The 21439-nt window shown below is 40.7% G+C and overlaps 1 protein-coding gene across 3 annotated transcripts in view; it reads left to right on the top strand.

Moving 5' to 3' along the window:
- The first annotated feature begins 5318 nt into the window (after window positions 1-5318).
- col16a1 (collagen, type XVI, alpha 1) overlaps window positions 5319-21439 on the top strand; it is a 66849-nt gene continuing 50728 nt past the window's right edge. For 2 of the 3 annotated variants that reach the window (XM_053862522.1, XM_053862525.1), the window contains exons 1-2: window positions 5325-5468; window positions 12554-12664. In XM_053862522.1, the coding sequence (XP_053718497.1) occupies window positions 12592-12664 (73 nt within the window). In that variant the 5' untranslated portion in view covers window positions 5325-5468; window positions 12554-12591. Of the gene's footprint in view, window positions 5469-12553; window positions 12665-21439 lie in introns of all 3 variants that reach the window. The other variant, XM_053862523.1, reaches the window with a different exon arrangement.

The raw sequence follows: 21439 nt of genomic DNA, 5'->3' as shown, positions 1-21439 counted from the left end.
AAACATGGACAATGGATCGGAATAATACATTTTAAAATGGACGTACTAAAATGGACTTAAAATGGAATTACTGAAATTCATAGTCATTTTTTATGTATTTGTTTTTTTGAGGTTCATACTTTAGGTTATTGGTGCAACTCTTCGATGGCTCCCTATATTTAATTATTTTGGTTTTATTTATTTATTATTATTTATTGTATTTTATTATTGTATTTATTGCTTTTCTTTGGGGTTTTTTTCTATCGTTTCCATTTCTATTCATATCTCCTCTGGACCATCACAGTTGCAGAACTGAGAAGAAATTAATTCCTTACACAGTATTGTCAGGGGTCAAGACGTGGAGTGGGACCCAAGTACAGTGGTGAAAGTCACAGGAGGCAGGAGTGAGTCAAAAACAATTTTAATCATTAACAAACTACAAAAACACAACAGAAAGTGTCACCGAACTGGGAGAAACAGAGCAAAGTCTAAATGTCCAAACAGAGTCACCAAACTGGCAGAAATCCATAAACAAGAATAAGAGTCCAACGGAAAGCGTCACTGAACCGGGAGAATCAAACCAACTTAAATTTGGGAACGGAGAGACGAAAGCACAAAGAACAGATAATCACAAAAGAAACCAGGAAACACATGGAAACAGGAAGAAGGAACTAAACTGAAAACATCAGTTGTTTCACAGGACACGTATGAGGTCAGAGCAAAAGTATGATTATGATTTGAAACATAACTCATTTCTTTAGGTGTTCTTTAGGTGTAATCCCTTTCGTTTTTTCTTGCTGAATTAGATTGTTTAAATAAGTAAGTTTACTTTTTTTTTCCTCACAAAATAAATATGTTTGAAGAAGATATCTTGCTATATGATATTTTTAAGTGCCTTTTTTTGATTATCTTCGCACTTTTTTACCCAGATCTTTCATTAAATAACACTAATTCATAATCAAATTATTTCAATTATGTTTTTGCCCATTTTTCTTTCATATTCAAGTCACAAATATTAAGTTTCATTCAAGATAGCTTGACGCCTCCTCATGTCTTGAGAAAAAATGTTGCCCCGTAGGAATGAGTCGCCCACTCATGATCTACTGGGATGTATAAGCGAACATTCATCCAAAAGTTTTTCATGCTACATATTTCTAGTTGTAGCACGCTCCGTTGTCAGAACCACTATTCTAACCGTGGACTAAAGCATACCAGATCCCAAAGGGATCACTGTTGTTGTACAGAGCTGGAATCGTATTTATTCTGTTAGTGTGAGTTTTTGGAGATAAAACACGTAATTTTTGGTTGGTAAAACTCACACGTAGCTTGACAAGGTTACCCCACCGTACTTCAGTTACCAAAATGCATGCGGCAGCATTCATACAGGTCAGTAGTACTTCCCTTAGCTAAATTTTTAACCCGCAGAAATACACTTAATATGGAACTTTTCATTGGTTAAATTCCTACAAGATGTCTTCAATGTGTTTTTCTGTCTTTGCTTTTTGTAAAAATGTATTTTTGAAAGTAACTTGCAGTCAATGTGCACCCACACCAATTATTATGTTGCAAATTGTTTGCACATCCTTAATGGTCCTCCTTAAGAGTCTCCCTTAAGGTGATAACTGTGAATTAGTGCTCTCATTTTGACTACACATTGTCTGCTCTAAACTCCCTTTATACCAATATTTATCCCGCTGATGTGTTACACACTAGGTTGAGTAAAACAAAGCAAAAAAAAACAACAACACAGGAATCACTGCAGTTTGAGCTAGTGTTTTAGAGGACCATCTCACTCGCATTGGTTGGGGAAGTTTCATGAAACAGTGTTTTCCTTTTCAGAGCCCTCTAGATGGCTGTGTCTACTGTGTAGGCTTGGCTTTAGGCTACTGAGGGTGCAGGTTTTTGTTTCAACCAAACAATCACACACAAGTTAACCAAGCAACAGACTACACAGAAGACGGTTGTTTGGTGGAAAGGTGTGACCTCATATTGGTCATTTGCAAAAACCACTTCATGTCCAAATATTAAGTTTAATGACGTAAAATCAATGGGGTACATTTATTTATTTTACAGCCTGATATAGAGTCACAGCAGAGCCCAGAATCACGATTAAAACGGTTCAGTTTGAAGATGTGGATATCAACCTCGTTTTTTTTCTTCTTTCTTTTCCCTGCAGCACCTGGTTTGCATCACTTCCATGGATTTCATTGCCGTCGCAACACATTTGCCTCAGGCTTGTTGACAAAGACACAAAGAAATCTGACCTTCTAAACAGTTCAAGGTCATACGTCATTCGGCTCCTTATGCTCGTACAAAGACCTGTGGTTTAGTGCGAGATGGTTGTGTCGTCTGTGAGGTGACCTTACCGCTCACTGACTGACCTCTTAAGCGTATTTCTGTATTTAATTACAAAAAGAAAAGTCAGCTAAACTGTTTGCTTACTGACAATGAGAACAAAATTCATGAGCACATTAAAAGCATCTATATGGTCAAGGGTGGTCAGCTTTTCAAAAGGACCTGATTTCGTTTGCCTGACTAGATTTTTCAACCATTATACTGAAATAAATAAATCAATTCATACCTTCATACATTTGGCCATGGGCAACATCAGCAAGTGCTTTGATTTTGGGGGTTGAGGTAGGTATTGGGGGGGGAAGGATGAAGAGAACAGTTCATAAACTGCTGAGGAAAGCACATCAAAGATAATGTAATTTCACGACGTGGCTCAATTCCAACAAGTGCTGTAAGTAACCTCGGGAGGGGATTGCAGGAAACCAGTTTCAAATCATAGACTTCCTGCACCTTTCCGCCATGACCATGACTGTTATTTACGGTGAGAGGGATTGGGAAATGTGTCTCTTCCGAGTGAAGGATGCAAGCCCAGCCTGCACTTTTGCAACCAGGCTGGCGTAGGAGCAGCTCGAATTTCAAATTGATTGGAATTTGGAAAGACTGATGAAACTTTCAGAGCAGTGTTCAACGTGAGTGATGACTCTTTTCAATTAGTTTTTCGTACATGTGTGAGCCTCATGATTAGTTTTGAAGAAGCAGCAACTCACTCTGGAGGCTGAGATACGGTGACGTACTGCAGCGTTTTTGTATATACATTTCAGTTTTTTATAGCGCAGCAGAGCAACATAAAAAAAAAAAAATGTTTATGTTTAGTTAAAGTCTACACTGACTGCCAGGACTTTGAAATAACAACATGGACTACAAAAATGGCCGATGTGCCTTGTATCTACCTCCGTTACGAGTTCAACTGCTCAAAAATATCACATGAGGAAGAGTTTTTTATAGCGCAGCAGAGCAACATAATAAAAAATGTTTATGTTTAGTTAAAGTCGACACTGACTGCCACGACTTTCAAATAACAAGATGGACTACAATAATGGCCGATGTGCCTTTTATCTCCCTCCGTTATGAGTTCAACTGCTCAAAAATATCACATGAGGAAGAGTTTTTTATAGCGCAGCAGAGCAACATAAAAAAAATGTTTATGTTTAGTTAAAGTCGACACTGACTGCCAGGACTTTGAAATAACAACATGGACTACAAAAATGGCCGATGTGCCTTTTATCTACCTCCTTTACGAGTTAAACTGCACAAAAATATCAAATGAGGAAGAGGCAAAAACAGACCTTAATATAAGCAAAACGGACTCAAATGTCATCTTAGCAAAACCGGACTATGGATTCTCGAATGAGATGTTGTAATATGCAATATAAAACCTCATCTGTTAAGATGAGGCTAACATCGTACATAAATCCAGGGCCACTTCAAAAGCATATGTATATTGAGATGTGTTGCTGTGTGCTTCTTCTCTCACCGCTCATTTGTGTGAATGTATTGGTATGTATATTTCACCACTTCACGCCGCTAGCTGCAGTGTCAAGTCAGGACAGGTCTAGTCGAGTCATGCCATGTCTCTAAGTCCTGTTTTACTTTGGTAAGGTATTGACTCGTCTTCCTGTGTGTCCGTTGTCATTGTGTACTGTCTAGTCGGCATGAAAATGTTAAATGTCCAGCCAAGTCAAGACAAGTCCACGTTGTGAGTTTAGTTGTCTAGTGTTCAAATCTACTATTGTTGCCCTCCTTTTGTTCCTTTTTGGAAGAACGAAATGCCCATAACACTTAGAGCTATATGCCTACACAAGGGTAAAAAAAAATACATTCCTGTCCCAATTTTTTTGTTTATTTTTATTTATTTCATTTTTTATGACAATATCAAACATAAAGAATTTCCTCCCAGAATCACCTTTGGTATTTTTTTTCTGATTTTGACAGCAGTCGTGGCGTGATGTCCAAGTCCAGGTCAACAGAAGGTGAAGCATCTCTTGAAGGCATCACAACACCCATTCATAACACCAGTATTTCATGCAAACATTTATTTTAAAACCCCAACAAACAAAGAACTTTTTGCTGGATATATGTAGCTGATGCTAACACTGTCAGCGTTCTGCTAAGTGCTCCGCAATATGACTCCCCTGAGGTTGTAGATCATCACCATTAATGAGACTGAAGGTTGTCCGGGGGGGGTAGAGCTGCGGTTAAATGGCTGATCCGTTTCACCTCCTTCCAACTGAAATATCGTAATAGGTAGAGCTATGTCTACAGATGGATCGAGAGTGGTGGAAAAGTCTCCTCTTCTATGCTTCTTGCTATTTACTTTGGGCTTTAGAGCAGTTTGGTTCGGATTAGATGGTCGCTGTGTGAGCACACGCATCAGAAACAGATAGCATTGTTTATTGCTGGAGGAAGATTGAATCTTCATTCAGATTGAGGAAAAAGTGCCATGCAACAGGAGCAACAACCAACACTATCACCTTGCACCAGAAGTACAATCACAATGACTCAGAATCGTGATAGAAATTGAATTGTTGCCAATGTATGGGGATTAAAACCAAAGCGGGACTAAAGTATATCATCCAAACCTGGTGTGTTTCCATCAGTAGTTTATTTGGAGTGAAGATAATTATATAAAAACAGATTTTAATTGCATTATTCCGTCTTACATGGCGACTTAATCTCATCACCGGTGAGGCAAATGAAAGCGTCCCTCGCCCTCCAGCAAAGTGCATATCAGGGAGTAGATAGACCAAGTGATGCAGGGAGAAAAAGAAGGGTATGCATGAGGTTGAGGGCAAAGAGAGGGCAGAGGGCTTTTTGGAGTTTATGAAAATACTCCAGGCTACTCTTCCTTGCACAAGGTGATGTCATGAGCAGAGACAAGAATGGGGGTGGGGTATTGGAAAGGAAAAAAAAGTCGAGAGGGAGAGAAAGAGTTGGAATTTACAAAGGGGAGGGGAAAAGTTAGACACCAATCTTCCCCTAAGTTTTGACTCCCACTCTTTTCTGACTGGTCGGAACCTCAAGAAAAGAAAATCAAAGGGAGAAACACACTGGAATACACTTGAACTGCTGGCAGGAGCCTTTAGGATACATCCAGTTACTACTGCTTTGTAGAATGTGGATATAAGCTGTTGTTCAAGGTATGTTCTTGTGTGGAGATATACAAGCATGGTGTGATGACGACGAGGCTTTAAGCTGGAAAAAAAGGAGGAGGCAAGTCACTGCAGACAAGTCTTGAGGGAGAATCACGTTTACGACAGCATTGCAACAGCAGAGTTTTTCACAGTGAGAAATGTCGACAGTGAGTGGACTGCAAAATTAGGGAAGGCTGTGCAGGAATTGATTTTTTATTTTTTTTTCCTAATGGTTAGTTACAGAAAAAGTGTATGAATAATGCAGTTTAAAGCAGTGCTGTGATTGCATCCAAGTCAAAGGCAAAAAAAAAAAAAAAAAAAAAAAAAAAAAACACTGACTGTACGTGTGCGCTCTACATGATTAGACCATTTGGCATCTGAAAACAGCCGCGGTTTGGGGCCTTCGTCTTTCATTCCAGTTCAAGAAAACCTCGCGAAATTAGCATAGTGATCTACATTTTTATTTCGAAAGCTGAGTAAAGAGCATGATTGCCAACAGACACATCTGCTACGCTCATTACTCAGCCTTGCCATGTTTACTGGCTTTTGCATCCTGCGTGAACCCTGAGGGATTCTTGAGAGCTTCTTTTTTTTTTCCTCTTTCTCCATGTGTTGTGTGTTCGGATATAAACCTTTTATTGTAGTCAGATGTAAAATCCAGTCTGCCGCAGACAACAAAGGTAATGCATCAAAAAATAACTAAAAGTAAGAGCTTTATAAAGCTTGGTAACAGTTTTTACGCAGCACTGTCTCCGGGGAATCGCTTCCCCCCCCGAAGTAATGCTTCCACTTCCTCCTTAGACACGAGGGAATACATCCTGACAAACAATACCATTTCCACTTCTTAAAAGAACTACATATTAAAGGGTTGTTAATGTGATCTGCTGCAGCCTCCACAGGTCATGCATAGCTCTGAGCCATCGCTGCTTAAGCCTGCTGTTGCACTGTGCAGTGCGTGGCTTTCAGGAAACTTTCTTACACGATTGACTCTCTGCTTATTTGGGTCAGCACTGCTTTTAGCCTCATAGATGTAATATCAGGCAGAAAAATGAAATAACCGCTGAAGGCGAGCTAAGCATACCCTGAGCCAACTGGTTCATCACCCGGCTTTGCCTCATATTTTTCCGTTATCGCACAATCGCAGCATTCTTGGCATTTTTTTTTTTTTTTTTTTGGCGGGGGGGGGGCTTGTTTTGGGCAGATAGCCATGCAGGCTTAATGTGTCCAACTGGGCTAAGTTGGAGCGGGGAAATTTAGTCTGGCCCAGAATGTAAGACTAGTGAAAACTTGCCTCGGCGGTAAAACAGAGCACAGGTTTGGATGTTGTTTCAGCTGGTTTGCAAGTTCTCATTCTTCCAGGTCACTGAGCATGACGTCTGTTTTTCAAATCTCAGGTCGCATTTTGTTTGACAACATTACTTGCTATTTAAAACAATGTCAGCCGGAATACTCAACGTGTCGAGACAAGTCATGTGCATTGATTTATTAATCTTATTTTTTACTTAATTATATATACTGCATCAGATTAACACTTATAGTGGGTCTCTTCAGTATCTCTTAATAGGTGGGAATGTTTCTGTTTTGCATGGATTTGGGCTGAAGTGTCAGTGCAGTTATCTTTGCAAGAAAAAGTTTTCCATCTATAGTAATTTGAAACTCTTCTGTTTCCATGTTGAGGAGGGAGCTCCATCATTGTAAATATTACTGAGACAGATTTGTGTGGGCGACAGCATCTATACCTTCCAGACCAGCTCTAACTTTCCACTCTACTGTTTAAATGCAATAGAAATATAGGGCTTTGTACGACTATTCAACTACCAGTGAGATGTTTAAACCAATATTTTGTAGTAAATGTCAGCAGTATTTACACAATTTATGGCTTATACTCTCCCGACCTCATATGTTGGGTTACTGTGAGACACATGGACGCTACTTTGCACCAGGTTCCTCGCAACTGAGCCGCACGGCTGTGTCATTCTGCCCACCTGTCTAACTTAAAAAAGAAAGAATAACATAGCTATGATCTTTGTGCTCAAGTTTCTGTGCATGCTTCTCAAACCCAGGTCAACAGGTCACATTCACCTCACACTACTGTATCTATTTTACAGACGATTCTAAATCATGTGCAATAATAAAAATAAATAAATATGAGGTCTTCCAATCGTACAAGTTTACATAAAGCACTCAGTGTCAAAACAAAGAAGCTGAGATCACTCAAAATTCAAGCAACTTACTGAACTAGATTTTTGAGTTTTAATGACCAGTTCATGTAAGTAAGAGGTAATACATGGGCAGCCGTCCAATATGCCTTATAGCATGACTTATTACATATAACCCAAAAAAGATCTCTACCATTAAATGAATTTAGGTGTGAACTCTGTCTTGAGGCTCACTGCAACTTAAATGAATATTAATTATGACTTGTTTTGGAGCAAAAACATGACTGTCTTTGCTGTGGTAACTTAGTTGCTTGAAATATCAGTAATTTGACTCAAGTTTGACTTAAATAAATTCTTAATGACAACAAATACAAGTGGTATTTACTTTTCTGTCTTTAATTTAATTTCATTTAACCAAGATTTTACGCAAAACTTAACTGAGTCAATTCATGGTTAGTTTAGTGCCAGTGTTTTAGGTACTAAACCAGTATTATCCAGTGTAACTCTGCCCTCTATATTTGACAGAAGAAGTTCCTCTGGTTGCCTAGTCACTTTCAAAACAACCATGGAATTTAAGTGTCAACACACCATTTGGGGGTTGCTAGTTCATTTGTACTCATGTTCATGGGGTGTACAACTACCGAGAGTATGTGGAAAAAGTTGGTGAATGTTGTAAGGAGCCCACAGGCAGTGATGAGTCATTTATTGTTTTTTTCTTGTGTTTAATTTCCGTTACTTTCCTGACTCTGCAGAAGCTAAAACTGTTCACTAATCTCTTTTCAGCTTTCAGGACCTTGCTGGACTTCTTATGTTCATCTAACGCCATACTTGTTACTACAATAATGTACATTATTCTTAACAGAACACGACAATAGTAACATAATAATAAAGTGAGTAAATGCTCTCGGATCAAAACAATGGTCTCTGAATTTACATTTTGCATTATAATACACGGTTCGTGTAGGTTTGTACTAGGGAGAGCAATGGTACAGAATGTGCTACTGGTTCCTCTTTCTACTGTTTACACTCGGACAAATAGCTCCCATCAGCGATGTAGCGCCCCTGTGGTTTCCCTGTGAAACCATGCTCCATGTAATGATTGATCGGTGATGAGATAAGATGAATTCTCGCGTCATTGCTATGGACATGCATCACATCAGGATCAAAATTTCACGAGGTGTTTGCATTTGATAACACATCCATTGGGCATCTTCTTCAAGCTGTGATGCAATTGACTGGGGTTCACATTGACTTCATTCACTGATGTCCTTCCACTAAACAGAGACATCCTAGACAGATAGAATGACAATAGACAGGCAAATATATTACGTTAATCCAAGGATCCCTTTCCTTCAAACCCTGCGTCTTTTCAAGCTGAAATATAACCAGGGTTGTTCTGCCTGTTAAACCACACGCCTCACTGTGGTTGAGGCTCTGCCAGCTTTGACTAAAGGACACTCGAGCTTACTAGTGCAATGGGCAGCATACAGTGCTGTGGCTCATTGATTTATTGGTAGAAGCGGCTGAAAGCGCCACCTTGACATCCTCATGTCCTCCGTATAGAAAGTGGCTAAATGTGACTCAACAGATAGGATTGCTTTTATTTGACCCACTACTCTGACTTGGATATGAACAGGAAAAAAAGACGCCTGAGTTGCGGCGCCTTTCTATGTGCTTTTGGGTGGAATGGACCCATGTCCGACAAAATGTTTCACCTGCAAGCAGCTCCATAGACAATGCATAACAGTCTCTTTCGCCTTCTGTCTTCGGTTCATTTCGGCTTATATTGACAGCCAGCGATGGTCTTTCCATTAATGGGTTCAGACTCTTAATGAAACTGAATATGTAAGAGTTGCAATGCTAATTTGAAATTTGCACAGCTCAACCAAAGATTGTGGGTGATGTACGAAGACTTCAGCCAAATTCGAAGAGGCGATGACCTATTAGAAGCTAATGTGATTCATAATTTATTGTCTGGTGAGCTAAAAGATATGCAAACATGATTTGAAATTTTGACAAAGCAGAATAAGATGTATGAGAGAAACTCTCACTGTGCTACGGAATTCATTCGGCAGCAATAGAGAGTCACGATTTGAATGAAGGATCCTTCCATCTTTCGTGGCAAATTTGCGATACCTCTTTGTCACGGCAATAAATGGAGCCTTGTGTGGGACGAGATGAAGTCGTGACAATATGTCTTGTATGAGTGAAAGTCTGTCTCGTGGGTAGAAGCCGATCAGACAGTGAATTGTCCAAACATTTATTTGTGACCTGCGGGGGCAAGTTATGCACATTCGCCGTTTACTTGAGTATCAACTTTAGTATTCAACCCCAATAAAATATGTTTCACTTGGTCCCATTTTAATGAGAGAACCCAAACCAAAAGCGGGTATGTTCACCGGAATGGTCCGTATTCATCTGCTCATTTGAAGGCACAGACATCTGTAGCAATGTATCAGAAAGACATTGCGTTTCGGATTCCGCCCAAATAATAATTGCAATGAGCCGTTACTTTTTCTTCCAGCGCCTGGTCTCTGGACTGTGGTGCATTATTCTCTGTGTGAACTTTCTTATTACTGTGATCGTGTTGCATGAAGCCTATAATAATGGCTGCGGTGTTGGAGTGTTCCAACACAGCCTTTTCAGGCCCTAATGAACTTGCTACCGATCCAACAGCACTCGCACTGACACGTGTTATCTTATGTGTGTTTGTGCATATTTATTTATATATTTATTTATTTCCCTTCCTTTGAGTGTGTGTGTGTGTGGAGATGTCCGGGCGGTGCGATTATACTTGTAGATTTAGAGTCTTAGTTATGGCTGTATGTATAGCACTAATAGAAGCTTGGGATGTTCTTTATCACTGTTGTATAATGAATAGTTCCTTTGTCAGGAGAGAATTTGAAGCAGCTTTTTGCATGAATTATATCTAATTTCACAGCTACTGACTTTTCCTGGCAAAAAAAAAAAAAAAAAAAAACTGCATAATATGATGAGGCTCACAAAAGGAAGCAAAGAACATAACCCCTGCAAAATAATGGAAATATTTGGCTATTTGCATACTGCCTCATGGCACTGCATTATCACTTCCAATAATAAGCCGTGCAACTCATTTTGTTCTCCTCTTCAAAAACACTAACAAGTGTAGCTTCATGGTGCAGCGTCTTAATTTTCAATCGATGCCACTTGTCATTTAATAATGGAGCTAGAAGTAATTGAAATCTGGCGAATATTAACAAGAGTGCTATTTTTTGTGGGGTATGACATGGTGATTCTTCAGTTGAGTACTTCATATTCTGTGGTGGTACTGCATTTACTAGCGGTTTGAAGAAGAAACTGATATTTGGAATTTCAGTAACTGAGCAGTTGCCTACAGTAGGTTGTCATAGTTCTCTAGATTGATGAAATTCAGTCTGTAGTTCGAGTCCTATTTGCAAAATTGCACAAAATACATTCATTTTCAGTCACAGTGCTCAATTCCAAAACAGTTCTACAGGTGTGTTTCCTAGCTGCAGTCAGACTTTTGTCATGACGTGTTTAAAGTGGCTTAGCTAACTATGTTGTTTGGTTTTGTAAACTTGGATTCGCTTTGTTTTATGACGTCACTACTATTAAAATCGGATACACAGTGAATAGGATTATGCCATCAAGTTGACGTTGCTTTACTTCCTGATATTGCCGCCAAACAAAAGACATGCCGTCAATGAGCCAAATAAAGAGAAGAGATTTGGGGTAAACAAACTACTAAATAGTTTTCTCATTCATATCCAGTGAGGTATAATAAAAATAAATTCAAATGATATTGATTAAATACATATCAGGTAACAATACTGGGTGGAGGTATGCACTGCCTTAGTACCTTTGTAGTTGGTTCTTGAACGCTTAAGTTTCAAAGCTGATATTCTAATGATCCTTGATGGATGTTTTAAGCGAGCAATACTTTCCTTCAAATGTCTGCCGACTCTGGAAACCCAGCCGTGTGGTTAAAAACAAGCTGTTCAGCACAACACAATGTCTGTGACCGGCATCCTGCAGGCAGCTGCAAACCATTCACATGTCCTGGGCCAGACAGTAACAGCACATTGTGTGGACCCCCAGGGGAGCATGGGGGTCATTTCTCCTGGTAGATGGGTAATGTTTGCACGTGCGCATGTCTGTTTGCGAGCCACAGCCGGTGTGCCTTTTTCCCTAGAGGCCACAAGTGTACCAGTAAACAATGCAGAGTCATAAGGTTCTTGTATCTGCTGGGGGCAAGTTTAGGTCTTCTGGGATTTGTGAATGTGAAGCACAATAGGATATATTACTTTATGGTAGCTATTTGATGTGTTTGGCTGAGGTCTTTGGCTAGTTTCGGCAGATTTCAGCCCCCGTCTGCTCTTATTAACAGGCCACGTTGAAGCATCTGGTGCTACAGAACGACTCCACTGGAATTGTGTCCAGATGCGGTTATGTATTTTGTCCCAGCTCTTTGTTGAACCAAATATAAGCCACCTATAAATCTTGGGAATCATTCTACTTTTATGCGTGTTGTGTTTCTGTCTTGTGTAGATTGTGCGTTTATTACTTTCCTTCCCTCTGTTGTATGGTTCTATTTGTTTGTCTCAAGTCAATAAATGTCTATTTCAGTTTAGGTGTGCGTGTGTCTGCGTGCCGCCTGCGCCCGTTGTGTTAACCAGATGGAAAGCATAATTGCTGTGATCATACTTTATTGATGTTGCTTTCCTTAACAGGAGTCATTTTGGTTAACTCGTATGCCAGTATCAATGCCAGTGTGACAATGACGGCTCACAATTAGCCCATCAACTCTGACTCGTTCATAAATACACAACCAGATCAGGAGCTAATGTGCACCTGCCAACTCACAGAGCTGATAGGGTGGCATGAAGTGTTGGTTTGTTTTGTGTATCTGACATTGTTTGCGTGTCCATCCAGCAGCAGGTGGCCGGGGAGTTGTCTGTGTGTGTGGAACCATGTGGATTTTCCTCTACACCCTGACCTTGTTCCTTGGCTTTGGGTCATGTGACACACTGGGATCACAGGAAGGTGAGTGAATAATATATTCTACACAAAAGAAAACTTTGTCCGTCTACATTTCGCATGACAGGAAGTCGACCTCCTGTGGCTTAACCCATCCAACATCCTTGTCACATCTGTCCTCCTCATGACCACCACGCTCATGAAATGAGCTTCCACAGGACCATGGCGTCAGTACGAAGAATATCAATATTGCTCGTACGTGTCGAGCAGATGTCTTCGTACGGTGCCTGAGGAGTTCTAAGCACATTTACCAAAAGCACATTTCGAACAAATTTACAAATATCTTTAGTAAACTATTTTTTAAAGTGTATTTTCAAGTTTGTTAATGTGTCTTTCTCCATTTTTCCGGAAAAAAAAAACGTTAGAAATGTTGTAAAATGTATTTTGCTAGAGGTAAATTTCTTCTCAGCCACCGCAGCTTTGCCTGAAGAGAGATTTTTGGCAATTACTTCTATTAAATGTACTCTTTCCTCAAATTATTCTATATGCATTGATCTTAGAGGTGGATGTCATTGTCATAAAAACAATGTGCTCTGTGCATTTTGCTTTCAGAATGCTTTGACTGGTGAGAGTGAAAGTAACTTTTCCCAGTGAGTATCTTTAGAGCACCAAAGAGTACTGTTTGGTTTATTTATGTCATATCCTTTTAGTAGTTCCATAAACACAAGATGTAGTAAAATGAAGCCATTAAAACGTTTTTTGTTTTTTTTTTAATCTTTCGATGAATTAAAGTTAAACCAGTTAAATATGCTGAATCCTGGATTTGGAGATATTGTCCATCTGTTACTTTATAATTTTGCTGGCACTGAATTTGGGACTAGTCTGGATTTAAGTGTGGGTTCAAGATTAATTGTTCACTTTACTTTTCGTTGCTGAGTCTGTGGTGAGAGATCTTATAACATGTCCAGCAACAACAAGGAAAATGTCTGTGACCACAACAGAAACAGTTTTATGTGATGCAACATTCCGATGACGTGACAGAAATGTGGAACAATGTCATTTCAGACAAAGATATCAGTTTAAGCATTGTCCTCATGAGCTGTCAAACTTCTTCATCGCACCTCCAGCGCAATGTCAAGGGCTAGCTCTATAATAAAACATGGATGGCTGATCACTCCTCTGCAGCGCATGATGCTTGGAGAAGTAAAAGGTCCTGTGGGGCCCAAGTCAGAGTTTCTGGATGAGTCAGCTGCACCGCCACTAGTCATCTTCCCCAGTGGTTGAAAGAAAGTGCTTTTTCAAGTGCAGCTTTAATACTCTGTCACTGCGAGCAACACCAACACTCACATACACACACACACACGCACGACCTACGTATTCCCCTGACTCATCTAAATCTGGCTTATTTGTAATCTGCTGACATAACAGCAGGTTTAAGTAAAACTACAGTGGGTAAGGTGAAACTATAGAAGTGCAATGAATACCCATAGCCCCCCACAGTTGAAAAGAAAAATGCTGAAATGTTCACTTTGAGAGGATGGTGCTGATTTTGTGATATTTTGTGCACCAGAAGCCCCTGCAGTGTTCGTTCAGATTATTGATTTATGAAGTGAATTCTGCCTGTTTGAGACGGCTTTTTATCTCTCTTACCGAAATATCGAACTGTGATTCACGAGTAGTTCAGATGAAGTCAAATATCCGTAATCTATTAAAAGTGCTGTTTATTCATGCAGTGTGTCTGGTGGGTGGAGGAAATGAGCTATGTATGGAAAGATCAAGTGGATGAGTCACACCAGGAAGGTGTGGGGAAGAGTTGTTGAGTCAAGGCTCAGGAGAGAGGCTACCATCAGTGAGCAGTATGGATTCACGTCATGAGTGCCACCGATCCATTGTTTGCCTTGAGGATGTTGCTAGAGTCAGAACAAGCCAGAAGGATATTGCCCTGTTTTTATTGATCAAGAGAAAGCTTATGACAGTGCACCGAGAGTGTGGTAGTATATGAGGAAATCATGAGCATCTGAGAAGTTTGTCAGGTTTGTGCTTCAGGGCTCAGCTCGCCGCTGAAGGCCGAAGTCTGTTTAGCTCAAAAGATATGAAAGCAAATGAACCAGGCTTTGGTCCAGTGGTGCAGTCTGCCCGTGTTCCATCCCTAATGTCTCCAGCAAACACAAAGCAATGGAAGTCAAGAACCACGGATTTGTCACCTGTGACTGCTGAGAAGTTTCCTTCTTTGTGGTAGAATTAGTCACTCTCAAACAACCGTTTCAAACGATAACTTCCCAGAAAAATGAAGAAAAAAAAAGAATGAGAAACAGCTGCGAAGACAGAGATAAAAGTGTCTCAGCAGTAGGTGAAATAGCATTCTATATTAGAGTAAAGCCAGTGAAAGTAGATGAATACTTTGATGCAGCATTAAGGGAGGTGAAGAACACAGTGAAGAAAAACCCGTATTGTACTGTAGTACCAGGATCATGAAGAGCAGAAAGAGGGACAGAAGTGGCACAGTCAATGATGTTTAGGTTTTCATCGGGAGTGATGAGGAAGGACAAGATTTGAAATGTCCTGTGGGAAAGGCATGAGGCAGTTACGGGTGCTGAGCTGGTTTTAAGAGACAATTGTGGGTGAAGGATCTTGGCCAGGAAGGTACCGGGCAGACGAAGGAGAGGGAGACAACCTGCGAAGTTCGTGGATGTGATAAATGAGGATGAAGGATAGGTGTACCCTAGAAATGAGGTTTTATGATGCTGTATTGAATGTTTCATGAGGTTTCATGAAACAGTGTCCTGATTTTCAGAGGCCAAAAGATGGCACTGTCGTAAAATGTTGGGACTTGAACAACTGATTCAATGAAACCTCAAATCATTTTGAAGAGCGCCATGTAGTGACCTGTGAAATTTAGGACAATGTTTCAGCAACCCTGCAACACCCAACACCCAACACCCAACACCCATCACTGTGGTAAAGCCTGATGGCATATTTTAAAAATCCCAATAGGATATTCATCAGACTTTTTGTGTCTTAGACATGAAAATCAACAACATTCCACACACACACGCACATATATATGTACATAATATTCAAATTTATATGAACTATAAATGCACAGTCATTCAGTTGAAAGACACATATTTGATATTTCAATATATTTTCCTTGTTAATGTCTAATTTCTAACCAAAAACCATTTATTCATTGCTGTTAGAGAAAAAAAAAAAACAGAAATGTCTTACCAGTCCCCACCTTCTAGGTCTGTTTTGTGTTCCTTTTTTTTTTTTTTTATTTTTTTTTATTTGGCAATAGCATCCAGTTGGTCTGATAACCAAGCAGGTGCAGAAATAATCACAGCGCCATGACTCAGTGCAGCCTTTTTTTTACAAAGCATCTGCCCTTTTATTTCCTTGTGTGGTTTCTGAACACAAAAAAGTGGGAATGTCACAAAAAGTCCTCTTCACAATTTGCTCTGTTCTTCATGCTGAGTGTTCACAGCAGTTAAAATTTAACACACTGGCATCAAGAAATGTTGCGCTCGGCGTTGCTCTTCAGGAACAATAACCGACCACAGCAGGGTGGAGTTATGGCTTTTGTGGGCTGGGTACAATCGTACCCTTTAAGATACAGTTTTATTTCCCGGAATGGATCGATGATGCAAAGGGACTTTAAAACACAAATTGGTCTTAAGGGCTGCACAATATCAACCACATTTATGCACCCACCAAAAAACAAGTGTGCCTGTCAACATTTCCCATCTAAGAAAGACATGTCTAACAGTCACAGTTTAGCTCCTTTAAAAGCATGTTCAGTCGTTGTGTGCGCTTGTAAAGGTCTAATAAAACTGGGCCAGAGGGTGGGAGCACTACCTCTCAGATCTTTCCACCACTCTGCAATTTTATCTCTGGAAAACAACCAGGAATTTCCCCTTTCTCTCTTTTTTTTTCCTCTTTCATTTGCCCCGAAAGCACAAATGAGAAATGCTCTTCCTTCTATCGCCCCTCAATCATTTTTATTGCTCGCGAGTTTCTCATTTTCCCTGTGATGTTAGCCTCCTACGCGGTACAATGAACCATGAGCTGGATCAAATACGTCACCCGACATCTTCATCTCAAGTGTAAAGTTAACCTAATTGCTTGAGGATTTTGAGGAGGAAAAAAATATATTCATCTGAAAAGCTTGTTCCTGATAAACAGTCCAATTAACTTCAAGGCAAGATTGTGAAGCCGGTCAAAAGCTCTTCTCTCTCACATGCACGGTGTTTAACCTCAAAACCGACCTTTTTATCCCAGTAACAGCTGATTTTCTCATTCAGTATCACACTTCCGATGACAGTGTTGGATTAAGAGATAAGATTATTTATTTTTCAATACAAAAAGTCCTAAAACTCTTAAAATGAAGAGCAAAAAAAACATATACATCTCTCTCTCTCTCTCTCACTCTGTATATATTTATATATACACCTTCACCTTCTTCTGCCACTTATCAGGGGTCGGGTCACGGAGGCAGCATTCGGAGCAAGGAAGCCCAAACTTCCCGATCTGCACAAACCTCCTTCAACTCTTTCCGAGGGGGATCCCGAGGTGTTCCCAGGCCAGACCGGAGACATAGTCTCTCCAGCGAGTCCTGGGTCTTCCCCAGGGTCTTCTCCCGATAGGACATGCCCGGAACACCTCCCCAGGGAGGCGTCCAGGGGGCATTGGGATCAGATGCCCGAGCCACCTCAACTGGTTCCTCTCGATGTGGAGGAGCAGCGGCTCCACCCCGAGCTCCTCCCGGATGACTGAACTCCTCACCCTACCTCTAAGGGTGCGCCCAGCCACCCTGCGGAGGAAACTCATCTCAGCCGCTTGTATCCGCGATCTCATCCTTTCGGTCACGACCCAAAGCTCGTGACCATAGGTGAGGGTGGGAACGTAGATCGATCGGTAATTCGAGAGCTTCATCTTGTGACTCAGCTCCCTCTTCACCACGACGGTCCGATACAGTGACCGCATCACTGCTGCCGCTGCACCAACTCGTCTATCAATCTCATCTCATGGTCTCGTTGGTGTGGTCTACAGCGACTACAGTTCAACTCTGTACAACACTGTGCAATGGTAACATTAGTGCACAGGCTTCATATGTGCCATGCACAAAATCGCTGGAGTATTACAGCACCACTACAGTCCTGGAATATGTACTGCATCATTTTCGCTTGTGCTCGTGGATTCATGGTGGATTGGAAAATGTGCATTTCCTTATGGATGTAGAAACAAACTAAATAACTCTAGTGTGCATTTAAGATAGTATTAAAAATGCTCCTGCAATATTCTGCACTGTATCACAAATGCAGCAGTCTGTCTGCTTCAGAAAGAAAAACGTGAATCACCCAAACTACTACAAGATTTCTGATCATGTTGTGGTCCGGACCATATCGAGACCAGAGCATACAGACACCATGATCGATGAGGGAGGCGTGACCTTTCATTCAGTGGAACAAACGCATGGCTTATTCTATATTCAGTTGGGTCCCTGGCTTGGTTATGGTCAGTCACTCTAGTGATGGTAAGCACATCTCCCCTGTGGCTGGTTGGTCCCACTGACCAGCTCCATGAGCTTTCATATCCACATGAGGCAAGGTGTCGTGCCAGGATTCAAACCTCAAACTACAATGAAGTAAAACTTGTTCATCGCTATGAAATAAAACTCAAGGCAGAAAAAACTTCAATTCTTTGACTGTTATTTTGGATTCAAAAGTTGCAATAAAAACGTATCACATACAGTAGCACTGACGGCAGATAGAATGTCTTTGCAGATTATTAGCCGCCTTTATACAACTCTAAAACATCTCGACGTAACACGGTATTACACCATCCAGTATCCCGATACTTGGGGGTAATTTATTTATTTTCTTACAACTTGTAACTAGATGCCGCTTGTTGCATGAGACATATTTTTATTAGTTGCTAAACATGTCTTTAAAATTTATAGAAAATGACACTAATACTGTTGGTGAGGAAATACTATTAAATCTGTTGGTGATGACTAAATTTATATCTGTGTATATATAAATATTGGATGTATTTGCCGTGGAGCTATTGAAAAGACTTGCAATGCAACTTGCATTATTCATTCGTCCATGCATTATGCATTGCTTTTATTTTACTTCATTGTAATTCTGGAAGTCAGTGGGCAGTTAGGGCACTGACAGCAGCGCTACACTCTTGCCAATATATCATTACCTGATTTGGCAAGACCGCGGCAAAAGCCATCAAAGAGGACGCCATCCAAGCCAAGACCATCCAATCACTTTGAGGCTACATGCTGCTACTGGCGGGGTAGTGCGGCGCCACTCATACTTTGTGCTAATTAGCTTGTCAACAAGCAAAAGCTTTCCCTTGATCACAGTTTGAGAGGAAATGGGGTTCAAGTCCCGCAGTCTGCCCTCTGCCAAAGTTGTTGAGTACGCAGCAGTCCGCTGCAACACCCGCCGCCATTTTAGTTAGGTGGGAGCAGCTCATTCATCCCAAATGCCTGTTAGAAATTCGCCCAAAAATAAGAAATGACTTTGGGTTGCGAATGATCCATAAGAACTTAATTTAGGGTTTAGGTCACTGGATAGCAAAGTTGCTGTTTAAGATGTTAAAACACTTTTCCCCCCATTGTAACTGACCTCACAACCCCATTGAGCTCAAACATTTCAAATGCTTTTACCGATCAGGAGGTTCGTATTCTTTACTGTGTGCACCTCCTCCACCTTCATTTAGAAATTACAAATGGCCCATTACAGCCATCCCAACTACAAGTAACATCCAACTTACGTCCACCCATAGTCAGTAGGACAGCAGATACTCATTTTTCTTTAGATTTAATGTCTGGCATCGCAGCAAATAGCGGCCCGGCAACTTGTACGACAATTACGGCAACCAGCCGGCATTGTGTACGACAGTTACAGCAGCACAGAATCCCAGCATCTCACTCTCATACAGTGATCTACCACTACAGTAGTACCTATACCCTCACGCTAGCTATTTTGAATGGCATTCGACTGAAGTCCAATCCGACTTACAAGCAGTTGGTCGGAACCGTTCCGTCGTAAGTCGGATGTGACTTGTACTGTGTATCCTTAAAATGTTGCACTCTTGTCCAACATCTTGTGTGAGCGTAATAGATGAATAAATAAATAAATCCTGGTATTTTGGCTTGTTGGATCGCAATAATGGCGTATAGAACCGATTCATGTATCTTTCTGAAGTTTACGATTTTAGGCAAAGACCACTCAATTTTCAGGTAAATTTCAGTTGCTCAGTGAAGCTTTTCTTTTTCCCTTACACAGGGACATTCATGATTCCAGAAACAAAATACATACTAAATGCTCAGTCCAGAATATTTAATTATAAAAACATACCTTTGACCAAATAAAGTCATGACTAATGTTCATAAAATACAGGTTGTTGCATGAGACAAAACCGAAGACAATGATATTGAGCTTGACCGACGAGACACAAACACTGTCAGGGTCTATAATGATGTAAAGTTGTAAAAAAATGAATAAAAAGGTGATACATAAATTGGGGGCAGGGTATCCAAAACGACAATTTTAAAAAGCTGAACACACAGGAAGTCAGGAATGACACTTGGAAGGCAGGTACTGTGAGATGTTCTGGCGGCTTGTCCAGGGGAAAGTCCACAAGAGCCGGTAATCCGCTGATCTGAAACAGCTGAGTGGAGAAAGCTCACTTAGCCGGCGGCTGTGCCCAGTTTGTCAGACAGAACTCAGAGAAGGTGGCCAAACGGAAATGCACGTTTCAGCACAGTAACACAGGACCTTGACCACAGAAATGTCTGCTACATCACGAACAATAGCACTACTTCTGCTATAAATATGAATCCATGCATCCATTTAATCTAGGCAACAGTTTAAAATTCAGCTTTGCATCGTGAAAATTATTCTGTCTGTGTGAAAGTCTTCAATTTATTTACGGAACCGTACAAATAACAGATAAAATACTAAATAAGTAACTGGTTCTCCGCGTCCACTGATGAACGCCACTTTCATTTGGTACCACGGATCTCCGAAATAGTAATGGCACCATGACAGCAATCTCATTTGAATGTTTCTGAACCTCAGCACTTTTCTTTTCCTTTTGCTCTGTACTTCCATTTCTAACTGTCTTTGTCCGACATGCTCATGTCTTTTCACTCTCTGTGTCCAGACAAGTTTCATCGAATGGGCTCTGAAAATCCTGACACTGCATTACAAAGCCCATTGCTGCAACTGCACATTATAATATGCAAGTGGTTATTATGTTAAGATTGAATATATATGTTCATACATTTTATGGCAATAGAAAAATCCATATCCATGTTTGGAGGTCCAGATCTGTTCACATGTTGTGCTACATCTTCAGTGGACACACGGCAGTTACAGTAACTGATACATTTTCAATGCAATAAAGGAAGCTTTTTTATTATCCTGGCAGAAGAAGGAGTGAAAACATGGTGCTGAAAAACCATGCCCAGTCGAAAGTCTTTCTTGTGTCTTTGGTCCTTGGCCCCAAAGAGATCAATTAACAACACAGCACAATGATTCAACGGATCCTTGTCTACCTGTACAAGCCCCTAGTTCTCTGCACATCTCCTTCCCCCTTGATGTCAGACTGACTGCTCTGACAGACAACACTTTCCTCTGTAACCTCCCTTGACGGGGTGAGAACATGTCCATCAAATGAAGCCAACCACCAGAGACAACACTGGTGCCAGACAACCAGTCATCGCAGGCGCATTCCTCGCTGCACTCGTCACATATATTTCATCTTACTCTTTCACCTTTTGATGCTCTTCTACTTCCAGATCAATACTGCTGTAAAGGG

Source organism: Synchiropus splendidus, chromosome 4, assembly GCF_027744825.2.
Source record: "Synchiropus splendidus isolate RoL2022-P1 chromosome 4, RoL_Sspl_1.0, whole genome shotgun sequence".
NCBI lineage: Eukaryota > Metazoa > Chordata > Actinopteri > Syngnathiformes > Callionymidae > Synchiropus > Synchiropus splendidus.
The sequence above is the reverse complement of the archived record's forward strand: the minus strand, read 5'-3'. Positions and strand labels throughout refer to the sequence as shown.